General features: G+C 56.5%; 1 protein-coding gene across 1 annotated transcript; it reads right to left on the bottom strand.

The window, feature by feature from the left end:
• Nucleotides 1–20,663: 20,663 nt before the first annotated feature.
• Nucleotides 20,664–25,219, bottom strand: EN2 (engrailed homeobox 2). Its single transcript, XM_046670794.1, has 2 exons — nt 24,181–25,219; nt 20,664–20,980 (listed from the first exon to the last, which is right to left on the bottom strand). Exons 1-2 carry the CDS (start codon nt 24,863–24,865, stop codon nt 20,664–20,666), a joined length of 1,002 nt encoding a protein of 333 aa, XP_046526750.1. The 5' UTR covers nt 24,866–25,219.
• Nucleotides 25,220–25,307: the final 88 nt, after the last annotated feature.

Below are 25,307 nucleotides of genomic sequence, written 5' to 3'. Positions count from 1 at the left end.
GGAGTGGCCACTGGGCTCGGTTCCCCCAGAGAACGTGAGTGGAGACAGCGGCCTCTTCTGCGCCTGCCTCCTCCTCCGTGCTCTCCTTCTGCTTCCAGCGAGCAGGGTCCTGATGGGGAGGCAGCTCCCAACGTGGACAGGCAGGCGACGAGGTCCCAGGGCTGGAGTGGAGCTGCACTGTCCAGCATGCAGCCAGCCGTGCAGGCAGTTAATTTAAATTAGCAAAATTAAATAAAATTAAAATTCAGTTCCTCAATTGCACTAGCCACCTTCCACATACCCAACAGCCACGTGGGCTAGTGGTTACCGTACTGGACAGTGCATACGTGTGACATTTTCATCACCATGAAAAGTTCTGTGGGACGCACGCTGGGAAGGAACGTGGGTTTCCAAGTGGTCTGTAGGAAGAGCGCTGCCCCTCTAACTAGGTCCTGTCCACTGCAAAGTGTGTCATGGGAGAAAATCACACTTCTGCATTTTCTGCAGAATACATTATATCAGGGGCTCTTTGTTATAGCACCCTAGCTTTGCGTATATATATCTCTGGGTATATGTACCTATACATACGTATTTGCAGGTGTGTGTACCTATACGTGTACACTTGCAGGTATATTTACCTATACACATGTATTTGTTGGCGTATGTACCTAGACATGTGTATCTGTGGGTATATGTACTTACACACGTATATTTGTGAGTGTATGTACTTATACATGTATATTTGTGGTGTATGCATTTTTGAATGTGTATATTTGTGTGTGTACACATGCACACATATAGAAATTATGCCTCAGGTATATGTGGGTGCTAATGTGATTGATAAATGCAAAGTCATTTATAAACATCACGGAACTGAAAGTTTTTTGACTATACACTTTCTTAGAAAATATTAAAACTATAACAACCTCAGGTTATGGACCTCGAAGTCTTTGGGTGTTAAAGAGATCCTTTTCCCTGAACAGGCTGGGAACCATCGAACCGGACAAGAAGGACAAGCGGAAAGCTGCGGTGGGCGCTGCCCGGGCCATGTGGGCACGGCGGTCAGTTTTGGCCACTGACCCTCATCTCAGGAAATAGGCCCCAGGCCGGGTTCCCGGAGTAGATGACTGGAAGAAGGCAAGGCAAACGAGAGCGTCCAGGTGTCTGGCTTGGGGGTGCAGTCAACCATCCAACAACCTAATGGAGAAAGCATCTTGATAGGGGAAACTGAGGCACAGCTGGGCCTAGGCTCACACGGCTGGGCAGTGGCTGACTGGAGATTCGAATCCAGAGTCTGCTCTTGGCCCCCCGCTGTGTGACCTCGCCAGGGGCAGTAGGTGGAGGAACAGCGTGGAGACGTGTAACCAGACGGGGACTCGCCACCTCCCCAAGGCAAGCCCCTCTTTACTCTGGCCCTTGTGCAGCCTGTCAAACTGCAGGCTGTTGTGCTCTTCGTTCTCTCTGACGTGCAAACACTTCACCTGGGTGTTCACACGACAGTCAAGAAACTCATTTTGTACAAGTCACCCAGCACCTTCTGCTAAGTGAGATAATTCAAGGTGCTCCCTGTGTCTCAGTGATGGGGACATTGGGAGAAGGCCGCACGTGCTTGGCAGACCTCCGCTGTACCTGGACCCCTCCCGCAGCCCTGGAACCCTAGAAGCACGTGTCTTTGGGTCAGAGGACCTGGCGTGTGGCCTGGAGCCCTAGAAGAGCTCTCCCCAGGAAGAACACCATCCTTGACGCCCTGTTTCAGGTTCCGTCCGACCTGCCTGAAGTGAGGAGTGGCCTGGGAGGGTCTCTCTGAGATGGGGTTCCCTTGTTGGGGGGGGGGAGGAACCACAAATCAGATCAGAGTTCTGGAGGGGTTCCTGAACTTGCCAGAGCAATTGTGACCTTAAGAAAGACAGAGCAGGGGCCAGCCCCATGGCACAGCGGTTTAGTGTGCACGTTCCGCTTCAGCGGCCTGCGGTTTGCCTGTTTGGTCCTGGGTGTGGACGTGGCACTGTCTGGCGAGCCATGCTGTGGTAGGCATCCCACATATAAAGTAGAGGAAGATGGGCATGGATGTTAGCCCAGGGCCAGCCTTCCTCAGCAAAAAGAGGAGGATTGGCAGCAGTTAGCTCAGGGCTAATCTTCCTCAAAAAAAAAAAAAAAGAGCAACCCAGGAGGGTGGTGGGCTGGGAGCGAGTGGGCAAGGAGGGGCTTCCAGAGAGTGGACCAGCCCCCAGGGAACGCGCCAGACCCAGGCGGGAGGGGAGTCTGGAAGAACCCTGGATGTGCTGCTTGAAAGGGACGGCTGGCCGCAGGGGACAGTCAAGTACCTAATGGCTTCCTAAAGCCAAGGAGAGCCCCGGGGGGTCGCCGAGGATGGAGCCCTGGTCAGACAAATCTCCCATGTGGGCACGTTTTCATCACCTCAGAGCCCCAAGGCAGGTGCTGGGCAGGGGTGACGGGAGCCCAGATGTCAAGGGGTTTTGCTCTTCCTGGGCTGAAGAGGGTGCCCTAGGAACTACCAACAAGGAGCAGGGGGCCCGACGAGAAGCCAGTGGGAGGGCTAAAGAACACAGAGACCCAGAAAGTCGCAGTCGGGCCAACGCAGTGCAGGGCGAGCAGCCAAACGCACATCCTGTCGTGTGTCCCAGCGGGAGAGAGGGCCGGTGCTGACCCCACATGTGACTCACGATGGACACGGTGGGCCACACGGGCCTGGGGGGAAGGGTGAGGACCAGAAAGCCCAGAGTTCTCGGGAGACGAACACGTCCTAAGAGAGTAGGAGCGACCAGCTAGCCCAGCGTGGGGCCCACAGCCTGAGCCGAGGGCTGGAGCCGAGAGAGGAGGGCAGGGACAGAGCCCCCAGCGGCCGGGCCCTTGTCTTAACCACCTTTGCGCTCTGCAGGGGGCCCTGCCTGTTTGCGCAGGGAGAGGGACGCCGGCGGAGCTGACTGTGGGCGGCACCTCCTGCGCCCACGCTCTGCATCTCTCCTTCCTGGTTACTCAAGGAAGGTTGGCCCCGCCCCCAGCTCCAGGGAGGGCTCTGATTGGGTGGCTCAGTCAGCACTTCACCTGATCCTTGGCTCAGGAAAAGCACATGACCTTCTTTGAGCCAGTGAGGCATCGAGAAATGTTCACTGGGAGCCTCTGGGAAGGAACCTCCCTCTCTCTAAGGAAGGGATCCGGGAGTGGGGATCCAGGATGTGAACCAGGAAGCTCGTGGACCCTGTTTCTTCAGGAATCTAACTTGTATCCATGCAGGGAGGAAGACTTCAGGTGAAGCTGACACCACAGAAGGTAAAGGGAGAGACACAGGAAACCAGCCCTGGTGACATTGGTGAGCCTTGGTCAAGCCTTACCTGAAGCCATCCTGTTGATGGACTTTGGGGCTTGTCTAAGCCAGGTCGAGTTGGGTTTTACTGTGACTTGTTTTCCTTGTGGCTGAAAGCGTCCTAACTGACACAGCTGTAAATCCATTCCATGTTCAGCAAGGCCGATAGGCTGGACAAACGAAGTGTCTCATGTTTACACAAGTCATCTGGAGATGCTGTTGTGATCACTGCATTTAAATGCGTTACTGAATGCGTCATCGTGCTTCCTCGTTGTGTGCTTTCTCAGTGAACAGACAGTAAAGGACAGGGACCTCACGTTTTGGATATTTAAAATGGTCTCCTGCTGGTGATGGGGATCAAGCAGACCAAGGAAGACAATTCGAATTTGCAGAGAAGAAAAAAACCCCGTAAATCTCCCTATTTTTTGGAATTGTTTCCAGATTTGATTTCTCCTCTTCTCTCCAAAGTTGGAGGCCCTGTGGGTACAGCTGGGGTGGACTCAGCTTCTGCTGTGGGGCTTGTGTCCCCTCCCCAGGCTCACCGGCAGGGCACCAGCCTGGCAGGTGTGCACTCATGTTCCCAGGATACTGTCCTACCCCGGACGCCTGGGTCCCTGTTAGCAGACCTGAGGCCCAGCCCTGCAGGCGGATGATCATCCAGCCCCCTAGGGACAGGTGCTCCCACACCTGCTCACAGGGGGCATCTGACTCAGATGCTCTGAGCAGCTAACTGTGCCCAAAAGCCGGAGGGGAAAGAGGCTGTGTCCTCCCACCTGCCACAGTGTGGTTGATTTCAGATCCTGCAAGCAGTGGGCATTTGGCGTCAACGGAGGAACAGACAGAAGCTGCCCCTGATATGCACTTTACTCACCTAACACACAGGCATGCACACACACATGCACACACTCACACATGCACATAGGCAGATGTGCACACTCACAATTCACACACAGGTGTGCATGCACACACTTTGGCACACAGGATCACACACACATGCACACACGGGCTACACACATGACACATGGGCATGCACACACGTCACACAAGCATGCACGCTCATCCACACACAGGTCGGCAGACCCTCTCAGGGAATGCGAGCTCTCCCAGCAGGTCAGCAGGCCTCCCACTGCCGCCCTCCCCCGAGGCCTCAGGAGCTGGGGAAAAAGGCCTTGCCCGCCCTTCTGGATGCAGCTTCTGGGCTTCCCCTCACCCACCTCCCCCTGCCCTGGAGACCCTCAGCTGGTCCAGCTCTTCGGTCTGGGTCTCTGCCACAGCCCCACTGGCAGGCTGAGGTGGCCCTCCCCTCGTTCTGCCAACCTAGGACCTGCCCCCTCAGCCCCTCACCGGGGACCTTCTCAGCCACAGCTGGGGTCTGCCCCTCAAGCCTCTACAGAAGCCCTCTCACCTCTGGCCCCCCTGCCCCAGCTCTGAATGTGCCCCCCTGTGGCCTGGATCTGCCACATGCCCTTGGGCATGTCTGTCGTGGTTCACAGGGAGCATCTCTGGCACTCCAGTGGTTAGGAATACCATCTCTCTTGGGGCGTGTTCATAATGCCGACCTGAAGCCAGCCTCCGCATCCTCATCTCTGCATGGACTAGCATCTTGTGGGTGTCCCCAAACACTCCAGCCTCCCCACTTCGACTCTGGGTAGCCAGGCACCAGCCTCTGTCGTGGAGCATGCAGTTCAGTGGCCACCCGTGGACCTCCATCCCCCAGGACGTGGCCCCAAGGCCCACCCATGGCACTTGCCTGTGCCCCGTCACCTGCCCCTCGAGTAGATTGAGATTCAGGCTGGCTCCTAGCCCTCTGGGCTGGGGGTGTCTGCATCCTGCACACCCCTCCTTATCTCCCCCAACCTCGGAGCTGTTGGGGGCCTGTGCAAAGCTGTAGGCTTGCACATGGCCTGTGCATTTCTCATCGTCCGGAGTGCTTGCGTGGACCCCTGCGTGAACTGTGGGCTTGTGGAGGACGGGGCCCCAGGCACTGTGGGACAGCGACCCAAATGCTGCCGTGACTGTCCACTGTCGCCTGTGCTCGGGCAGCAACCTCTCGGATATGGCCAAACCTTCTTTTTAAAGACAGGAGGCTCAGTGTGTGGTCCAGGTGTGGTTTGCACACGTGCGTGGGGCAGCATTCCCAAGGCAGACGTTCCTCCCATGAGCAGTGTGTTGTGAGCACTCTGCATTCTGGTCCCTTCTCCATCTGGAGGAGCCTCCGCCAACGTGCTGGGCTTAGAAAGCTGAATGCACCGAAGAGGACTCTGCTGAGCATCTGAAGTTGACTGCAATCTCACAGGAGTCCCTGCTCTTATCAATCTTGTGGGGTAGCCCCCAGCTCTCCCTCAAGGAGGAGTCTGTGTGTGGGGCCAGGGAAGCCCCGCCTCACACACGTCCCCGTGTCCCAGCTCTAGCTGTGCGCCGTGGAACAGGGCTTCCGTTATTCTGAGTGGTCATCTTGTCACTGTCGTTTTACATCCAGTTGGAACACGGTCTTTACATAACCTGTGGAAACGGCAAAGGCAGGATTAGCTGTGTCTGCTTCGTTGCCCCTTGGAATCTGGTCCTGACGGAATGGAGAGCAGAGCCTGTGTGTGCGTGGTGAGACGTGCAGGATGGCGCAGCCCTGCCTCGGTGTCCCCAGCCCCAGGATGATCCTCCCACGCTGGGATGAAGGCCCTAGGCTCAGAGCCCACACTGGGGGAACAGGACCAGTTACAGCCAGGGGAGAGCATTATGCTCGGTGGGCCCAGAAGTCAGGAGCAAGGGAGGGCAGGGGAGACACCGGGGGCATAACTGAAGGCCAGCTGATGACATGGCCACACACGGAGCAGCGAGAAGGGAAGGAGTTCCTGCCTTGCGGGTCTGGGCATCAAAGAGATGAAGAAATGAAATGAAGCACATGTGGCGATCAGGAGACGGTCCTCTTCAGCCTTGGGGTGTCCCCAGCATCAGCCTCAGCCAGTGTAAGTGACCAATGCCACAACCCAGTGCACGTGACCCTCTCTTGCACTTCACGGGACGCGAGTCCCGGAGCGCTGAGGCCTGAGCGCTCGTCCCATACCCCAGTCGGAGTAGTGTCTGGTGCCCGCTAGACTCTCAGTGAGTCTGTGTGTGAATGAGGGGCGCTTCTCCCCTCGCCCTTTGTGAGTGCCCACGACCACACTCTCCCACCTGCCCATCTCTCACATCGGGTGATTATTGAAATGAAATTTCATTTAAATTTATTCAAAACCCTCCAAAAGTCCCCAAATCCCAGATGTGGGCAAGGAAGGAATCTGAAAGAGGCCATCGCTCTGTTCCCAAGGTGGTGCGTGATCACAGCACCACAGAGCCGTGCAGAACTCGGCAGCTCACAAGACTGAGCATTTATTCTTCGGCTCGTGGCTCTGCGGGTCAACTGCAGTTCAGCTGACTGGGGATGGGCTCAGCCAGGCGGCTCTGCTGCGGGCCACAGGTCAGCTGGCTCTGTCCCCAGGCTGTGGGGTGGGTTCAGGTCTGCATCACATGCGCTCATCTGGAGTCCACGCTGCCCGGAGCATCCTCTTCTCACAGCCAATCACCAGAGTGACGTGAAGCCAGAGGTCTGTGAGCATTTCATCGACCGCAGCTCAACATCACAGGGGTGAGGAGGGCATGCCACAAGGGGAACGGGGGAAGGGGGAGGAAGGGGGAGCTGCTGGAAAAGAACCATAACTATCAAGAGACCCAGGCAGGGTTTTCTGTTGTCTTGGCTTTTGTTTCCGAGGTTTGTCTTGTTTATGTTTAAATAAACCTAAGATGTTGGCACTCATGTCTTGAGGCTTTGGACACTGCGTCTTCTTTTTCTGTCATCTCCTAGCCTGTGGTACCAGGGTTGCCACTGATATCTTTGTGCAAATTAGAGAAAGTCTCCCCCTTTGGATAGTCACAATGTACAGGCATGAGTACAAGCCTTGATGAGTGGGTGGCACCTTCATGCAATTGAAAAAATGCACCCCATCCTCGAGGTGGACGCAGCCCTATGCCAGGACACAGAGGTCGGCAAACAGAATACAGGCTGGGTTTTAACCCAACCACCTCTGTGGGCTGCCCTTGTGCAGTGAATAACCTGTTCAACTATATGTGGCAGCCTGTTTCTCTACCGCTCTTTTCTCTCTGTGCTAGCAAATACATGAAACTCCAGATGTAGGTCAATGGATGCTCTCTGAAAAAAAAAGGAAAAAAACTGTCACTGTTTCTGTATTCAGTATTGTGCAAACACTTTATATGCTTTGGGTGCAGGGGTCGTACAAGTCCACTTAAACATATGGTTTCCTCCCGCTAAAGGAGCAGAGATAAAAATGTAATTCGAGTTAGACAAGTGTCACCCAAGTCGTTACCAAAGAGGCTTGGTGTAGGAATGACATTGAACACGTGGGCCTCGAAGTTTCACTATACTGAGGAGATGACACAACGGTGCTATCAGAACCCGGATGACAGCCGCGAGCGGGGCTGCTCCCAGGCTTTGGATGGACCGCCAGGAGGGCACTTCATCCTCCTCGACCTCGCTCTGACCTCCCCATTCTCAGGCCTCCAGCAGAACGTCCAGACGGGCCCTCTCGCCCTTTCACAATTACACAATAAGTAGTTGAACAACTTGGGTATCACGTTTGAACCTCGATTTCCTCCTCATTCTGCGTCTAGCGACCTGGAGCGAGAAGGAGGAACAGGAGAGAACGAAGAACATAGAGGGGAAGGGTCAAAAACACGGGGCCTTTCTCCTCTCTCAGGACGGGCTGGCCCAGAGTCAGGCAGGACAGGCTGCTGTCACTGTGGTGTGACGTGCAGGGTTCCGGCCGGGGCGAGCTGGTCTATGTTGCTCTGACAAATTAACTGCAGGTCTGATCATCTCCTTGGCCCAACCACAGGCTCAAAGTGAGTTGGCGGTTGTGTTCTGCATGGTCATTTAGGGATCCAGGTGGGGGCAGGACAGAAAGAATGTGGGGAACTCACATGTGCTCTTGTGAGCCTTGGACCCAAGGGTCCAAGGGGATCACTCTGCCCCCAGAGCATGGTCAGTGTGAGTCTGAGTCCTGACCTAACCACCAGGGAGGCTGGGAAACATGGGCCCAGGCAGAATGTTTGGGGAGCACCGTGTTCCCTCCACTGTCCTCACACCCAGCATTTGTCCCGTGTGCGACGCTGAGTGCCGACACAGGGAGTTGCTCCCTGGGAGTAGCCGAGCCTCTGCCAGCCCAGTCACCCCCTTTACAATGCCGTCACCCCTAGAGGGGAAATCTTAGTCTGCCAGTTACCAGCCCGGAGGCTTTGAGAAGTCACTTCTCTCTGTGCCCCTCTATGCCTTCCTAGTGACAGGACTCGGCTTGCCCAGCTGTTGTGAGCCAGTCCGTGCACTGCAGGGTTTGCACGATGCCTGGCGCCGAGACATCGGTGAATGCCCAGGGCACTGCCTGGGCAGCCGACGGGCCGGGGCGGAGGCTGGGGGCCGAGGGCAGGGCAGGGCAGGCCCTCGAGAGGAAGCAGAGGGGAGGCCCCGTCTGTGCGTTCCCACGTGTTCATCGACAGCCGCCCTCTGTTCTTCTGTCCTGGAGTGGAGTCCAGGACAATGTGGGTCTGCTTCGGCGCAGAGCCGTGCCTGGAGGTATGTTCTGTTTTGCATGCTGTATTTGCAGGCTCACCGAGGTCACTCCAGCTGCCAGTCTGAGAGCCCCAGTTCCAGCCTGTACTGTTAGCTCCATGTGAACTAGAGTCACCCACATGGACAGTTAGCCAGACAGTAAAAACAACCGCCACGACGATCATTACGTGTCATCGCACGCATGGCGTGCCTACCGTGTGCTCGGCCCCTCCTGGGCACGTGGAACCGCAGTGCCTGTGTGGGCACAGGCTCGGGCTCCTGTGCCAGTCACCCATCGCCTTCCGTGGAGTGTGTCTTCTGGGCCAGGCTCATCACACGCAGAATTTCCAGCACCCTCTGAGGCACGATTCCACCCTATTTTGAAGAAAACACGGCACAGAGCAGACAAGGGATGGGCCCAGGGTCCCCCAGGACTGACAGTCAGGTCTGGCTGATTCTGAAGTCCAGGCTCCTCCACTTCAGCTGGTGAGGAACCTTGGGGAGTGGGGGAGAGGGGCTGAGACTTAGCTAAAACTGAGAAGCCCAGAGGGGCAGCGCACGGGAGTTTTATAATTCAACATTTTAAATGGGAAGCTTGAGGACCGATCCTAGCTGGCATCTACTGAGAGCTCCCTCGGTGCCAGCCTCACGTGTGCCAGCCCATGGAAATCTCCCAGCACGCAGGCCAGGGAGCCTCGATCACTTATTCCCACCAGATTTCCAGACGAGAAAAACGAGGCGGGGGGGGGGGGGGGGGGGGGCAGCGGCAAGTGAACATAAGTGTGGGGTGTCTGCATCTAAGCAGCCCCTGCCGGTGACGAGTACATTTGTGTGATTGTTCTATGGGTCACACGGATGCAGGCTGGCCAGCCACAACTAAAGTCAGGGGTCACGTCACTGATGCCACAGACCAGCAGAGGAGGCGGAACGGCGGTCACATGGAGGACAAGTGCTCATACGGACTCCTCATGCTCACCCGCGAGGAGAACACACTTGTGTCTGCTCTCCCCAGAAGTGGCGGTAATACAGAATCTACTGCGTAGGGCCTACCGTGCGAACGGTTTAAGATAATCCACGTTAAATGCCAAGTACTGGCTCTACTGGGTTGACTAGTGTCCGCCGAAATTCATGTCTGTTCATGAACCTGTGAATGTGACCTTATTTGGAAGTAAGATGGAATCAAGCGAAGACGAGGTCATACTGAATTGGGGTGGCCCTAAATCCAGCATGACTGGTGTCCTCATATAAAGGAGAAATGGACACAGACACGCACACAGGAAAAGGCCTTGAGAAGATGAAGGCAGAGATCGGGTGATGCATCTACCAGCCAAGGAATGAAAGGTGGGTGGCCAGGGGCTGGAAGGGGTGTGGGACAGGTCCTCTCCTGGAGCCCGGAAGGATCCAACCCCACTGACGGCTTGATTTCTGACCTTCAGTCTGCAGGACGGAGACAATCAACTTCTGTTGTATTCAGCCCACTGGTTCATGGCACTTTTTGTTATGGTCGCCCCAGGACACTGACACCCTGGCACATAGTAGGAGCTCAATAAATGTTAGGTATTGTTATTATTTAAGACAGGAAGATGCAATAGCCCTAATGTTTGGGAAACTGAACTGTGGGAATAAGAAACACAAAGCAAGTGCTAGAATGTGTTCTCTGGTAACCACCAGCTAAAACACAAGACATGAAAGGAACTGAGAGAAATGGCCAGAGAAAGAGGAGGGAGTCCCAGGAAATGTCTCTCTGGAGAATGTGGCTGCTGGCCACGAAGCTTCACTCAGCTCAGTTCCCTGGAATTTTGGAAGCTGCTATGTGCCGGTGTGGATTGACTGTACTCACAGTGCGCGTGAACCGCTGCAGGACTGGAAGGACACTGGACAGAACTGCGGCAGAAACGGACATTCCCAAGTCCTCAAACGAGGGGCAGCTTTGGGGGTGGGGGTGGTGGCAGACCCCAGCCAGAAGGGTGGGGGCTGCTGCTAGGCTGCCCCTCCCCCGGTCGGTCTGCCCATCACCTCCCTTGGGGGACCGTGGGTCAGGCGGGACCTGGAAGGGCAAAGGCGGTCTTTGGGATGCAGGGCCGTGAGGCGCACGTTCGTGGAGTCAGGCTTTATGCCTGAGGCGCAGGGAATTCTAACACACGCTGTAGCAGAAAGACAGAAATTGCCTTTTAGATGGCTGCCATCAGCAATATTTAGCAGGCAGCTTCTGCAGGGCAGTTTAACCTTCTGTAACCTTACCGCTGAGCTCTCCAGCGCTCTCTCTCGCTCTCTCTCTCACACACACACACACACACACTCATATGTGCAGATACATCTGCAATTATATATGATATTTTACCATAACGGGTTTATCTGGAGGGGAGCGCCACAGACTGAGGCTCTCTTCCTCGACAGGTACCTCATATCTCCCCTATGCATGCATGCACAGCTCACATATTCACATCTAACAGGAATTGAAACTTAGACAGGCAAGAGCCTGTGAGCTCCTTGCTAATCAGGGCAATGCCAAATGTACAGTTGGAGCTCAGCAAATAATTAATAGTAATGAAAATTGACATTGTAAAAATTAAAGTGAGGGGACTGATAGAAAAGAATCGGTTTGGTTGTCAAACCTCAGGCCTAAAGGGAAACAGATTGCTTTGGAGAATCTTTTAATTAATTTCAGAGTTTCCCTGTTTCTCCCCCACCAAATGAGCCAAGTCCTTTCCCGGCCATCAGGATCCTCTGCGGAAAGAGGGAGGGATGGGAGAAATGCCTGGTGTCCTTTTCCCGGATCATCCTTCCTGGGATCCTCCGGAATTCCCCACCCCCGCAAAGAAAGCCCCAGGTGGGGATGAGGCAGCCCAAACAGGGGTTCGTTTTGTAAATTTACTTTTACTACCTATGAATAAACCAGGAGGCCTACGTCATTCATAGCTAAAATAAAAATGGATCTCTACAGTCGGACCAAGTTCAGCCACTGAGCTGCAGCATTAACTTGTATTCTAACAAGATTAAAATATATTTGTCCTGGGGATTAGCATACTTAAGGCCCCTTTTGCCTTTTCAGCAGTGGCAGGGCACTTTGATCTGCCTTGCGTGGCAAGAGCATGGCTTGGGCCCAGCTATCCGACTGCCAAGTGTGAAATCGGCCTGATGTCATCCTCATTCTTCATCTTTTACATCTTTCACCAGTTTAATTATATTTCCGCCACAAAGCTCTGGCGCCTCATTGCATATTCAAGTTTGACTAGGAAGCATTTAAAAAAAAAAGGTGCGGATGAAATGCCCCGTAGGGGGAAGGGTGGAGCTGCAAATCTCACGGTGCCCCCTCAATGAGCCCCAGTCCTTGGTTTGCCCCCAGTAGATGTTCTTACCTGCATGAAAATGTGCGCCCAACTTTGGCCGGCTCTGCACTGTGCCCAGCTCGCTCATTCAGTGCCAGCCACAAAGGCCACTGTCACGCCCGTGTGATGGTTGGGGTTGTTTGGCTTGTGACTCCAGTGGGTTTGTATTACTTTCATTCTCTGACGTGCTGGTTTTGTTTCCTTAGGGCTCGAGAATCCACAGGGCGCACTCCTGTCACTCCATAAAAGCCGCCTTTCTCCCCGCCAGGTGATAGAGGAGGCGATGTGCAAGTGGCCAAAATAGACTCTAGGGCTCACTCAGTACCCAAAGGGAATGCGTCTGGCTGACCTTTGACCACCTCAAAAGCATCAGACAACTGACCTCTCCATCCAGACCCAATAGTCTGGCCCTCCAGCCCTTCACAAATTCCCCAGAACAGCTCAGGAAAGCAAGCCTGCCAGCCAAATAGGCCTTGAGTCAGTCCCCGAGTGGCACCTCCCAAACGGCCTGGCCTCCTACGCCACTGTGGCCTCCTTCTGGATGGCTTAAGGGGTGGGGGAGTAAGGAAGGGGGAAGGGAGGGGAGACTAACATGGAGAGAGGCGATGGCCAGCCTTTGGTCCTGCGGGGCCGGGTGGGGGAGGGGGCGCCTCCGAGGACACTGGTGTTCGGGAGAGGAAATGCACCACCTGCAGTGGTGGCTGGGGTTTGGACCTTTATCCCAGGCACTGGCCCCAGGCTCCATTCAAAGCCCGCTGGAGTGTCCCCGAGACCCAGGGCGTTCTCCGGGGGCTCTGAGTCTGGACGGTGGGTGTCACTTCCACATACAAGCTGGACAGAATAGAAATGCAGATCGGCTTCTTTAGCATTTGAGAGCAGGTCAGCGCTGGGAAATGCTCGCCTGGGACAGCCCCCTTTGTCTGAGATTTTCCACTCTCTCGGTGGGAGTACGCGCAGGTAAAGGGACAATCGGTGGGCTGAGTTGATGCTCACTTTGGCCACTTAGGGAAAATGAAGAGACAGCGCTGATAGGTCTTTTAAAAGGTCCAGATTTATGACCGTTTTTCTTTTGAATCATCACTCCTCTTAAAACGGGAGGTTAACAACACATTGCTTCTTAAATTGAATGATATAATTATAAAATTATCTCCACATAATTAGCTCAGGATTATGTTTCATTCTAGTTAGCATGTAATCAAAGCCTGTTATGCTTTTAGCTATAGGAACAGCAATTAATTTAAAAGGGTTACTTAGACCCTACGCTATTTAGATGAAATAGCTACCATACTGTTAGGACGCCCACTCACTCTTGGAGGAAGAGCTGGGAGCGGGGGCAATGCCTGCTCACGGCTGGGACACGCATGCCACATGCTCCTTGGCTCCCAGCTCTCGCTGTCCCGTCGGGTGTCACTTGAAAATGGGGTGGTGTGTAAAGTTGTGGGGCTGTTATGGAAACCCGAGGCACAGCATCTTGCTTATTCTGAGGTCAAGACCACTGTGGGGAAAAAACCCTGATGGCAATATGTGTGCATATATTCGAGCCCTGCAATAACAGTGCACACATGGCAGTGTTTCAAAAGAGAAGGGGGCAGTGTTTCTGGAAAGTGCTAACCGAGCCCCGAATGTCTGCTGGCAGTATTGTTTTCCATTCTCCCTTCGCTTCTACTACTGTTCCACTTTTTACAACCTTGTGAATATCGTCTCTCCTATTCATGATTTCCTCTTTTTTTCCTTTCCCCAAACGACTGTATAGCTGCCGCACTTGGTGGTAGAAGCAAGGAAGGCGTAAGTGCTATACCAAAAATAGGCAGCGGCTGTGGAGGGCAGGGCCTGAGCCTGGCACCTTTCGCCATTTGCAGTGATTGTCCAGCCTCCCACTCAACCAGCCCTATTCTGTGCCAGGCGCTTTGTGTTGATCCCCTCACGAAAAACCTCGCAGGAAGCCTATTAGGTCCGTATCCTTTCCATTTGAGAGACAAATGATTGGGCTCTGCGGGTAAGGAACACAGTCGCAGCCCAGCTTCGATCTGAGCGCAGGGCCGCCTGGTTCCAGAACTCTGTACTTGGGCTGCACAAGTGATGCTACACACGTATCTGCAGGAAACACATGAAACCTGAGCTGTCCTCCAGCCCCGGTGTGGGAGCGCAACCTCTGGGCATCCCAGAGCCAGCTCAGGCTGAGGCTTTCTGTGCAGGCTTCTGTCTTTCCCCAAACAAATAGATGTCTGGAAGCCAGGGTGTCCATCATTCATTCGAGGGATTGAGATTTTTTCCAGTTTTCATCCAGATGTTTTTGCTTCGGAAGGCATAATCTGAGACTTAAGGGGACAGCCTGTGGGTGATAACGGAAATGGTTTGGGGGCCACCTCACTGGTGGTAATAGAGCAATAGAGTAATAGCACCAGCCTTGGCCGGAGTGGACTATGCCCAAGGCTGGCTCATTCCGCCCTCCCCACCCCCCCACCGCCTGAATCTAAAGCAACGCCAGCCATCAGGAGTCACATTTTGCGGATGGGAGTGGGAGAGGAAAGCTATCAGAAACCTCTGGACAAAGTTTTGGCCTAAAGGGAAAACGCAGAGGCGATGTCCCATGGCCCTAAATGACGCCAGAGGGCAGGGGCCAGGGGTCCCAGGGAAGTTGGAGGGAAGCGGCCAGTCTGCTGCTGGGAGGGGCGACAGACGCAGAAACTGGGCAGCAACTCCTGGCGGCGCGCTCGGCAGCTGGAGTCTCCCATTACCCATCCAAAGAGGAGAGAAAAGCGAAGGGAAGAAAGGGAAGTTGGCGGAGGGGGTAGCGGCTGGGGGAAGGAGGCGGGCAGACCACGGCAGCAGAGCCCGACAGTCCGCTTGCACACAAAGGACTTGGCGGGAGGAGAGAACCCCGAACGCGCCGGCTGAAAGGCGTTAGGCGGCCCTTCCGCAGGCAGCGCGCGCTCGGACCGCACGGCCAAGTTTCACAGCTCGACAGATGGGGAGGAGCGGCGCCCGCCCCGATTCTTCCAGACGGGCTGTGCGCGCCGTGGTCCCCGCCACTCCTCGGCCCCACGGAGGACCCTTGGCTGTGTCAGGGTCCCTCCCGCCCGCGCTCCCCAGTCGGACCTCCTCCGCCGAGGAGAAAGCGCTGCGGGCTCACTGGGCCTTCGGCTCTGCTTCCCTCCCGGGTCTCCGGGGGCACTGGGGTGAGGGTAACGGGTGACGGAGTGGGGGCCTCTTTGGGAAGCCTTCCAGGCTGAGACGGTGAAAAGGCGGTTCGGGAGGCAGATCTCGGCTACTCTTTGTTTCTGCTCCGGGCAAAGCTCAGGGCTCAGCCCTGAGAGGGGTGGGGTCGGGCGGGAGAGCCAACGGGGCGGGTCCTGGGCTCCGGACCCAAGGTTCCCCCTTCCCAGAAAACCGGCGCTGGGGTCCCCGGGACACGGAGCGCCTAGGGGTCTGCGGATGCCCTACCCCCGCCCAGAGTTGTTGCGCAGGCCGTGCACGGACCTGGGGCTGGGATTGGTGAAGGGCGGCAAATCTGGGCCACCCACACCTGTTCCCCGAGAGTCTGGAGGTGCTTCGCACCCCGTTCCCCGTCTAGGGATCCTCACATCCCTCTGCCGGAACTGGGCCTAAACTGAAGAGGTGCGGTCACCTCGGCGGCTGAGCACGAGGCTGACAACAACGACAACAGTAATAGTAACGCCGTCATCGTCAGCCTCACCAGCCAGAGCTGAGTGCGCGGTGGACCACGCTTGATTAAATCTCATAATTAGGAGTCACTTTAATGAATATTATTACATTTCAGGCGATTTCGAGAATGGCCTTTTATTTTCTGTGGGCGGGTAGCATAAATACAATGAAGTATTTAAGATTAATAACAACATGAGTAGTCTACACCCGGCTCCCGGGCCCGGCAGCGGGGCACAGCCGGCCTGGCTCGAGACGGAGCGCGGAGAAGCGCGCGGCGCCGCACCCACGTGCGCGCGGGTCTTCTCCGGCTAAGGACGGCCGGGACCCGCCAGCCTGCGCTGTGAAGCTCGTGGCAGCCCCTCTCCACGCCACCCCACCTGCCTCCTCTACTTCGAGGCCTAGAGTCGGCCTTGCCCTCGGCCCAGATGGGATGGAGAAGCTCGGAAAAGGGGTCCTCACGCCGAGGCCCCCGCGGGGGTTGCTGCGCGTGGGTGTAGGGGGTGTCAGGGTGTGGTGGGGAGAGATCGGTCTCCCTAGAGGCTGGTTTCTGCCTGCCCGGGCGAGTCCGTGCCTTCGGTATTGCGCCGTGGCCCTTGGTCACCAGTGGCTGTTAACCTGCCAGCGCGCGGCGGCTGCGCCTGGCAGGCTGCAGTTTTCGGCGGAGCCGGGACCCTCCCGGGGGCGCTTGGGGAGCTGTGGGGCGGGCAGGGCCCGCGCAGGTCAGATATTAAACCAGCGGGAGAAAGAATGGCTGTCAGCCGAGCGGGAGCGAGCACACGCCGTCTCCGACGGGCGGGCGGCGGCGAGCTTATTTGCATACACAGTGTCTGGGTGTTTGTTGTGCGAGCTGTACGGCCGGGCACACCTGTGCCAAGCGGTTTCAGAGCCCCCATCGATTTGCGCTTTTCGCTCAAGGAAAATACCAAAAAGATGGAGTCCTCTTGGGGAGCAAACTGGTGTCACTGCGTCTCCCCCAAAGAAAGCGCGCGGCAGGTCCACACTGGGCGACCGTCGGGCCTGTGTGGACCCTCGGATTCTGACTCCAGCCTGAGGGTGGGACCCTATTCATCGACGCCTTTCGGCATCCCGAAGAGGAAGGCCCTCTGAGCGCCACGAAGCCCCGCTAGGCCTCCGCCCGTCCGCACCCTCGCAGCAGGCCTGCTCGGGCAGGGGCCGGCCGGGGGAGCGGCGGCGCTCCTCCGGCCCGGGCTCCCAGGCCCCGCCTCGTCCCTGCCTGGCTAGGGGGGATGGTGGGCAAGGCTCAGCCTGGCCCGCGGGGACATAGGCAGGCCCGGGGGCGGGGGCCATTCGGCTCCAAGAAGCAAGGCCTTGCTTTATAAACAAGCTTTCCTCTGACGAACGTTTAGGAAGCCAGCCTCCTGCGGCGGCGGCCCTCTAGCGGGGGGCCGGCCGCGGGGCTCCACCTCTTCTCCGTGCTGGAGTCCGGGTCCAGATCCGAGGCGCGCAGAGCCGTGGAGGCCCAGGTGGGACGGAGCAAGCCGCCGGACTTCAGACAGAAGCGTCGCCTTCCTGAGGGCCTGACTTTGGTGTCCGCGCGCCCCTGGTGAGAGCTGGCACAGCAGTGGCTGTCCATGAGTTACAAGCTTAGATTGTACTCTGTGGAATAAAAACACACAATAAACATAGGAGCAAAACCAGGATCTCAGCGTCAAGGGTCTGAGGGCTCATTCAGTCCAATCCCCTACCAGAGACAAAAAGGAAAATCTCCCTCTGCCTCTGTAGGCCCAGTGTCTGCTCGCACGCCTCTGGGGACGGGGAACTCACTACCTCACAAACCTGCACATTGCCCCTCAACAGTGTTGACTTTCGAACAGATTAAAAAACAAAAATGATTGCTTGATGTTGCTATATTGTCTTTTTATTAAAAAGAGAGAGGCCAATTGGGTAGTAGAAGTTGTGCTAGTGGTTTTTGTTTTGTTTTTAATCTAAGAACCCTCAGAACTGTGCAGAAGGGGGCGAGGAAAGACGCTTGGAATGGCCTAGGTGATCGCGCCCCTTTGGCGATGACCCTGGGCGCTCCCGGGACTGGGCAGCTGGCGCTCCGGAGCCTCCGCGGGGAGACCGCAGCCGTCTCGCTCGCCGCGTCTTTGCGAATCCCGGGAACGGCTCCGCTCCCGCCTGCAGGCCAAGTGCGTGCCCGGGAAGCCAGCGTGGAACCGAAAACGACTAAAGGTCGCCTTCCGCAACAGAAGAAACTCGCTAGTCTCTGAGTTTCTTTTACCAGGAAAGAACTTTTTTCAGGCCAAGAAAATCTGGAAGTAAAGCAGCGGGGCAGGCAGGGCGCACGTCAGCTGTCCTGCGTGGCCGCGGGGGCCGTGGATTCCCAAACGTCTCCCGGCCGGCGGAGGGGACTCCGGAACCGAGGTAAAAGCCGGTCCTCTCCCGGCATCCGCCTTGGGATGTCGTCCAAGACCTTTGCCTTTGAGGGAGTGAAAACAACAACAAAGACGTAAAGAGGGGGGCCTCTTTGTCTCACGTCGAGCAGGAGTTCCTCTCCCCAGGGGGCGAGCGCCTCCTCCCAGCGCGCAGGAGCGGCGACGGGGACGAGACCTGTTGCATCTGCAGGATTTTAAACACTTATCCAGTGGAAGAGAGCCATACTTTTGAACACTTCCTTGTGGTAAAGAAATGTGTGCTTAAATCACTTTGGTTGTTCTGTGCTCCCTTAGGAGATATCCAAGTGTCTTCACTGTTTTTTTTTTTTCTAATCCTGCCTCTGGCTACAAAGGGAGGCTGTGCGCCCCTGAGGCAAAGGCCGGGAGCACCTGAGCAGAGCAGCCCAGGGCCCTGGGGGCGGCCTCAGAAACACACTTAGAAAAACTAGTCATTCCACCTCGGACATCCAATATTTTACAATAAAGCGGCTTTTTTTTTTTATTTAATGTAACTTTCAAGAATTTAAACACACAAAAATGCAGAGGGAATGTTCACAATTTTGATAACCACAGTTGTAAATAGAAACATTCATTTCTCATAAGATTATAAATATCTGATACTGGAACTGTAAAATGCAAGTTTTATAAACTGAAAAAAATAAAAATAAAAAAATAAAAAACCAAAAAACTTTGCTTCCTGCTAAAAAGGCATATCATTTCATTGAGTTTCCTAAGCAGCAGATGGTTATTCACAGAACTTTAAATTACAACTTTTGTTTTTATAGTTTCCTTTTTAAAAAGGTTTACACTAGTATGTACAAAGTGAAACTATTATCGCCGTGAAATAAAGAGGTTTAAGGCAAAGAGAGAAGTCCGCCCTCAGTCCTCAGGGCACAGCCGTGGCTCCTGGCGTGGCCCTGGGCACAGCCCCTCGGGCTGTCCCGGCCACAGATGGACATTTGGACACGATTCCCTTTCCAGACACCAAACAGAAGACAGAGTGGAGTTAGAGAGAGAGAATGTGTTTGTTTATATATATATATGTACTTGCTGGGGGATATAGTGAATATATTTAATTTACACTGTACCACACCTTCAAAAAAATAAAACGTGTATTTTAAAAAAAACAAGAAAAGACAAAAAGTGATAAGAAATGACTATTTACACAATTTCTTCCTTCCTCTAGATTTTGGAGGATTCTGAGTTCCTTTAAAAGTCAAGGTAGCCACGTGGTCCAGCACTGTGGACTCACATCCGCTTGCTGTGTATATATATGCATACATACATACGTATACACATGCATATTTACCTTGAAAGAATGTTTTCTGTAGCAGAAGCGGCCACTTAAAAAAAAAAAGGAAAACAAAACAGGAAGGGAAGAAAAAGAAAAAAGAAAAGGAGGAATTGCCAACTTTCTCTCGGCAGCCCTCTGCCCTTCGCAGCCTGCGAACCTCCTGAGGTTCGGCCCCGGAGGCCTCCTGGGGTGGCTGACGGAGCCGCAGGACATTCTCTGGCCCCGTGCCTGGAGGGAGGAGGGTCGCTCCACTGCTCACGGTCCCTGGGCGACATGCCCGGCCCCTCTGCCCTGGAGCCCTGGAGGTGGGAGAGTTGGCGCTGGTGGTGGGTGGCTGGACAGGGGACAGCGACACAGACACAGACGGAAGCATGCACTGAGGTGCAGGCCGGCCTCGGCAAGGAGTAGAACAGGAGGAGGGGAGGAGGAGAGCCAGGCCAGGTCTCCAACCAACACAGGCCCACTTCCCAGGGCCAAGCCCTCACACTCCTCCCTGGACCCCAACAGTCCCCTCGCCCCACCAGGGAGGGCCCTTGCACTGCCGCTGGACGAGGCTGGGGGTGCAGCCCCTCCTGCTGTCCTCACCAAGCCCACACAAACAAAGTGGCAGAACTCACAGACCAGGTAGGAGCTATTTATTCGGTTCACAGTCATGTGAAATGCAGCAATAAAAATCTTTGGACTTCAGCAAGTTGTTTTAATTTTTTTCTTCTTTTGAAATAAAAAAAAATGTCCGATGTCCCATAATGGAGCTCAGGGAATTAAAAAAGATGAAACCCTAAGCAGCCCCCTTTGCAAAAAAAAAACAAAAAAAAGCAAAAACGAACAAAAAAAAAATCCCCATAAAATTAGCATAATTTCATAAACACAAAAAACTCAAAAAATATTTTATAGTCAGATATTTTGGATTTTACACCACCTGTAAATTATATATACATAGAATATTGCAGAACCATAGCTAATACTCGATATTTTCACTATTAATGCTGGTATAATCTTTATACACTGGCCCTTTATTTATGATTTTAAATTATTGCATTGTTCAGCGCGGACCGGGACAGGACCGCGGCTGCCCGCGCTACTCGCTGTCCGACTTGCCCTCCTTGGCCGTGGTGGAGTGGTTGTACAGGCCCTGCGCCATCAGGTGCACGGCCAGCGTGTTCTTGTTGCCCGTGGCCTTCTTGATCTTGGCGCGCTTGTTCTGGAACCAGATCTTGATCTGAGACTCGTTGAGGCTGAGCTCCTGGGCCAGGCTCTGGCGCCGCTGCTCCGTCAGGTACCTGTTGGTCTGGAACTCGGCTTTGAGCCTCTGCAGCTGCTCCGCCGTGAAGGCCGTGCGTGGCCGCTTGTCCTCTTTGTTGGGGTTCTTCTTCTTTGGTTTTCGAGACCTGGGACCTGGGGAGTATGGTGGGCAGAGGGGACACCGTTAGGGGGCCCCTGGCCCACCTGCTTACTCAGAGGAGGGTTGGGGAAGGCCCAGAGGCCGAGGAAGGAAGCGCCTGCCTCCCGCCACTTGGCGGATCTGGAAGACAGGCGCTGGACTTGTGGCTGGGCGGCTCGACCCACCTCTGGGGAGGAGGAGATGGGCCAGGGAAGTCGGGGTGAGGGGGACAAGGGAGTTAGGGGGGTGAAGGACAGGCTCAGCAGAAAGGTCTCCAGGTAAAAGGCTCCTGCAGGAAAGCAAAAATCCCAAACTTTCCAGAATGGCTTTTTCTAGTGATTTCTGAGGTTCTGTCCAGGAATAAGGACAGGACCCGGATAGGAGCTGGGAGAGAGGCGAGGGGGGAGCACAGGGGAGGAGCCCTGGGGCACGTGAGGGAGCTCCCACAGGACCCCCATGGGGCCACCCCCCAGGGCTAAGGGCAGTGGGAGCCAGGGGCAGGTGGGTCCTGAGAACCCGAGAGGCCCAGAGGTGGGCCTCCGCCTGCCCTAGCCCCTTAGTCTCCCCCAACTGGGCCCCATGCGTGCGCCCAAGTTCATCGTTTCTTTCAAGGGCAGGAGGAAGCACACTCGTCCTTCCCGGGTGGGGAAGGAGCGCTGAGCCCCTCACAGCTCCCTCCTAGCCGTCACCAAGTTTCCTCAGTCCCCAGAATAGGAGGGGGACCTGCTCCCCTCCCTGCACTGACTACAGCTGCCTGTCCCCTCCGCCCCAGACTGGGGCTGCCTCGCTGAAGGCCACAGGGGGCCCAGCTGACCTTGGGCAGAGGATTCACACTGCTGACCCCCACCAGGCTTCCTCCACTCCACACTGCTTGGGGTTGGTTTGGGACAGTGGTGGTCTGGCTCCTAGGACCTGGCCATCGGAAGAGGCTCAAGCGAGGGGAGCAGAGGGAAGAAGCCAAGGGTTTTCTTTCTGTTGGAGTCAAGAATCTCAGACCAAAGGAAAGTGTCTGTGAGGGAAGGCCAGAGAGGCCACTGAGGGAGGGAGTCGGCAATGCATGCCTGGGTTTCTTAATCTGTGAAGCGTGTGAGTCAACTCTGGGGAGCTCCAGGCCCCAGCTTCTTCCAAGGCGACCCAGGCGGAGGCTGGAGAAAGCTAGACCTCGAGCAGTCAGAACCCCCAGGTCCCCAGCTCGTGCCCCACCCCACCCTGCAGGGCCCGGGGACTGCCTGGCCACCCTACTCAACCTGGTGGAGGGATGTCGCAGGAAGGCTCCCCCGGTGCACCCCGACCCTGACCAGGAGGGTGGATGAGCACCCTGGGGCGGTGCCGAGTGAGGTGTTTGGGAACATCCAGAGACCCTAGGGGCTCCCAGAACTCCCTCCCCTCACTGAGCCAAACTCGGAAAGGGGCTGTGGGCACCAAGGGCTGTTAAGACTCACACTCCAGGTCTTTAGATTTTAAAGCACACTCCTATTCACAGCCGCGTCGCCAGGCACACAGTCACAGTCTCCGTCGCACACAAGGCCGAGGGTGCCGGCCCTGCACCAGCCAGCCCGGCTGTGACCCAGCGGATGCCGATTCGGGGCGCTGGGCTGGGCTGCCCAGAGGAGCGAAGGGGGAAGGAGGTGGCTCTGTGAGGCCTCTAGAGTCCCGGGGGTCCCCCACCTGCTCCGACTCCACCGCAGCCTCGTGCTCCCAAAGCTGGTTCTCGTCTCTACTCGCTCCCTCCCCTCAAACTCCTGCGGTCCTGGGGCCCTTGCCACACGAATCAGCCCGCAAAAAGACACACCATTCACGGAAAGAAAATCGCCCTAAAACAGAATTTTTAGTTCCCTTTCTGTCCTGATTTTCTTACAAAACGCAAACACTTAGGAGTCTCAGCAGCAGAACCAAACCTCCGCGAGAAAAACTCTCTGCCCCGCTTCTTCTTAAACGTCCCCAAACACGGACGTGATCTTACGGTGGGTTTTTTTTTTCCGGTCCAGGAAGACCAGCGGCTCGGGCCAGGCCGGGCTGCCGGGCTCCCGCGGGCCACTGGGACTTTGGCGCCGCACAAAGCCGGGCCGAGGCTCCTCGCTGGCCGCTTTGTGAGCCTATATGTTAATTAAATATTAACAAAGGAGGGAGGCGAGAACAATGGAGCAAATTTCAGATCTAGCTGGAGAAATTTGGATTTCATCAGAGATACACACGCACACTTCTGCGGGAAGGCGGCCAAGGGGTGACTCAGTTGTGATCTGGGTAAACAACCCCCGCAAAACAGTTGAGGCCTGGGGGGCAGGGGGTGTCCGGTCTGTGCTGCCAGCTCGGGGACAAATGGAATCTGCTCCTAATGGCGGTTTGCAGCCACAGACCCACATTTAACGCAGCTGATGATTTCTACAAGGACACAGACTCAGCTTTTTAAAATCCCAGATCTATGAAAAACACTTGCAGCACCGCTGCACACACTTGCAGGCCCCTCCACCCCCAGCCCCTCCGAAATGTGCTTCTTTCCTAGCTGGGAGCAGCCCCTTGAAAGCTCTGGGAGAAGATCCTCTCTATTGGGGGTATTGCAGGCCTCTTTCCTCCAAGCTGTGTGCAAGATGGGTGCTGAGCTCCCCTGCCGCAGGCTCGGCAAATAAAACCAGACAGAGGGCAAAGGGCGCCTCCATTTCCATCCCTTGCCTCTGAGGATCCCCCGCTCCCCCCTCATGAACCGGGGCCGCAGGAAGAGCAGTCAGCCTTGCCCTTTCTTCCCTGGCTACATCTGGGTCGCAGGAAGTATCTAGGTCTGGGGGTGGGCTGGGCGTGGGTCCCGGGTCTGGACTGAGTTGGAAGGACATGGAAAGGGGTTAAGAGTGCCGGCTTCCGGGCCTGTCTTCCAGCCAACCCCCTTCCTACCAAATAAACTCCTGCCAGAGGGAGCAGTGGACTAGGGGCTGCAAGGAGAAGCCCCAGAAGGCCAAAGAAAGAGGAGGTCCCGGCGCTTCTGCTGTTCTCAGAAGTCTGCACCCCCTTGCGAATGGACCCTGCCTCCTCTCCTCCTGGCCACTGCCCGGGCCAGCGTCAGCCGTACACAAGGTCGGGGTGTGTGCGCCTTTGTGTGTGTTTGGGGGTGGGGAAGGTCCTGGCGTTTTCTTCCTCCTGCTAAGTTCCCGAGCCAGCGCCGTCCCGCAACCCCGCCGGCCTCCCCGTGGCGGGCCGGGACGCGGGGTTCCCGCGGGCTCACCTGAAGAAGGCCGGTCCGAGTAGCGCGTGCAGTAGACCCAGGCTGGCCAGAGCATGGGCTGCGCGCCCAGGTTAGCGCTGGCCTGCGAGCTGTCCGAGTCCGAGCTCACCGACAGGTCGCCGCCTCCCAAGCCGCGGGCCTTGAGCGCTCCGTCCAGGGGGCCTCCGGGGTCGCCTCCTTTCTTGGCGCCGCCGAGCAGCGAGAGCGCCTTGGAGCCGCCTTCCCCGTCACCCGGAGAGTCGCCGCCGCCGCCGGGGAGCGGCCCGCCCGCACCGGGCGCACAGGGCGTGTTCTGCCGGGGCTCCCGGCCGGACCCCAGGAGCTGCTCGGCGCCGCCCGCGCCGCCGCCTCCCTCTGCGCCGCCAGCGCCGCCTTCGCCGCCGGCTCCGCCGCCTCGCGCTCCTCCCGCGCCGGCACAGCACGTCCCCGTGTCCTTTCTCCGGCCGAACTCGGGCCGCAGGATGTTGTCGATGAAGAAGTTGGTGATGCGGTGCGGGTGCTGGTGGTTGCCCGGCGCCTGCAAGACCGCGGGCAGCATCAGAGCCCGCCGGCGGCCAGTGTCCGCGTCGCCCGGGCTGCTGCCGCCGCCACCCGAGCCGCCGCTGGGGCTGGATTCCGGCTGCCGCTGCCCCTCCGCCGCCGCCGCCGCCGCCGCTTCGCTGGGCTTGGGGTCATTCTCCTCCATGCTGTTCAAACAAATCCCAAATGGGTTCTCCGGGGACCCCCCTCCAATCAGCCCTGCGCCCGATGCGGCGCACAAGTCGACCCTCGCGGCCGGCCCGCGCCCCTACCCCGCCGAGTCTTCTGAGGGCGTGCGCGGCGGCTGCGGCCAGGGCTGGGGTCCTACAAGTCGCTGGCCGCGCTCCGAGCGGAGCCACGTTCCAATCCACAAGTTGAGTTAGAAAATACCAAGATTCGCCCCGCGCCCAGACGCAGAGCGATTCAAAAAGAGTCCGGTCCTCGTCCTGGCAGCGCACCCGGGCGCTAGACAGTCACCGTGGTCCAGCGGGGACTCGGAGCGCCTCCCGGGCTCCAAGCGCCTCTCCGCGTCCGGCTGCCTCCGGCTCCAGCGCTGCCGCCGCGGCCGCCCGGGGCTGGAGCTGCGCGCATGCAGGCAGCGCGCCCCG

Source organism: Equus quagga, chromosome 8 (assembly GCF_021613505.1).
Source record: "Equus quagga isolate Etosha38 chromosome 8, UCLA_HA_Equagga_1.0, whole genome shotgun sequence".
NCBI lineage: Eukaryota > Metazoa > Chordata > Mammalia > Perissodactyla > Equidae > Equus > Equus quagga.
The sequence above is the reverse complement of the archived record's forward strand: the minus strand, read 5'-3'. Positions and strand labels throughout refer to the sequence as shown.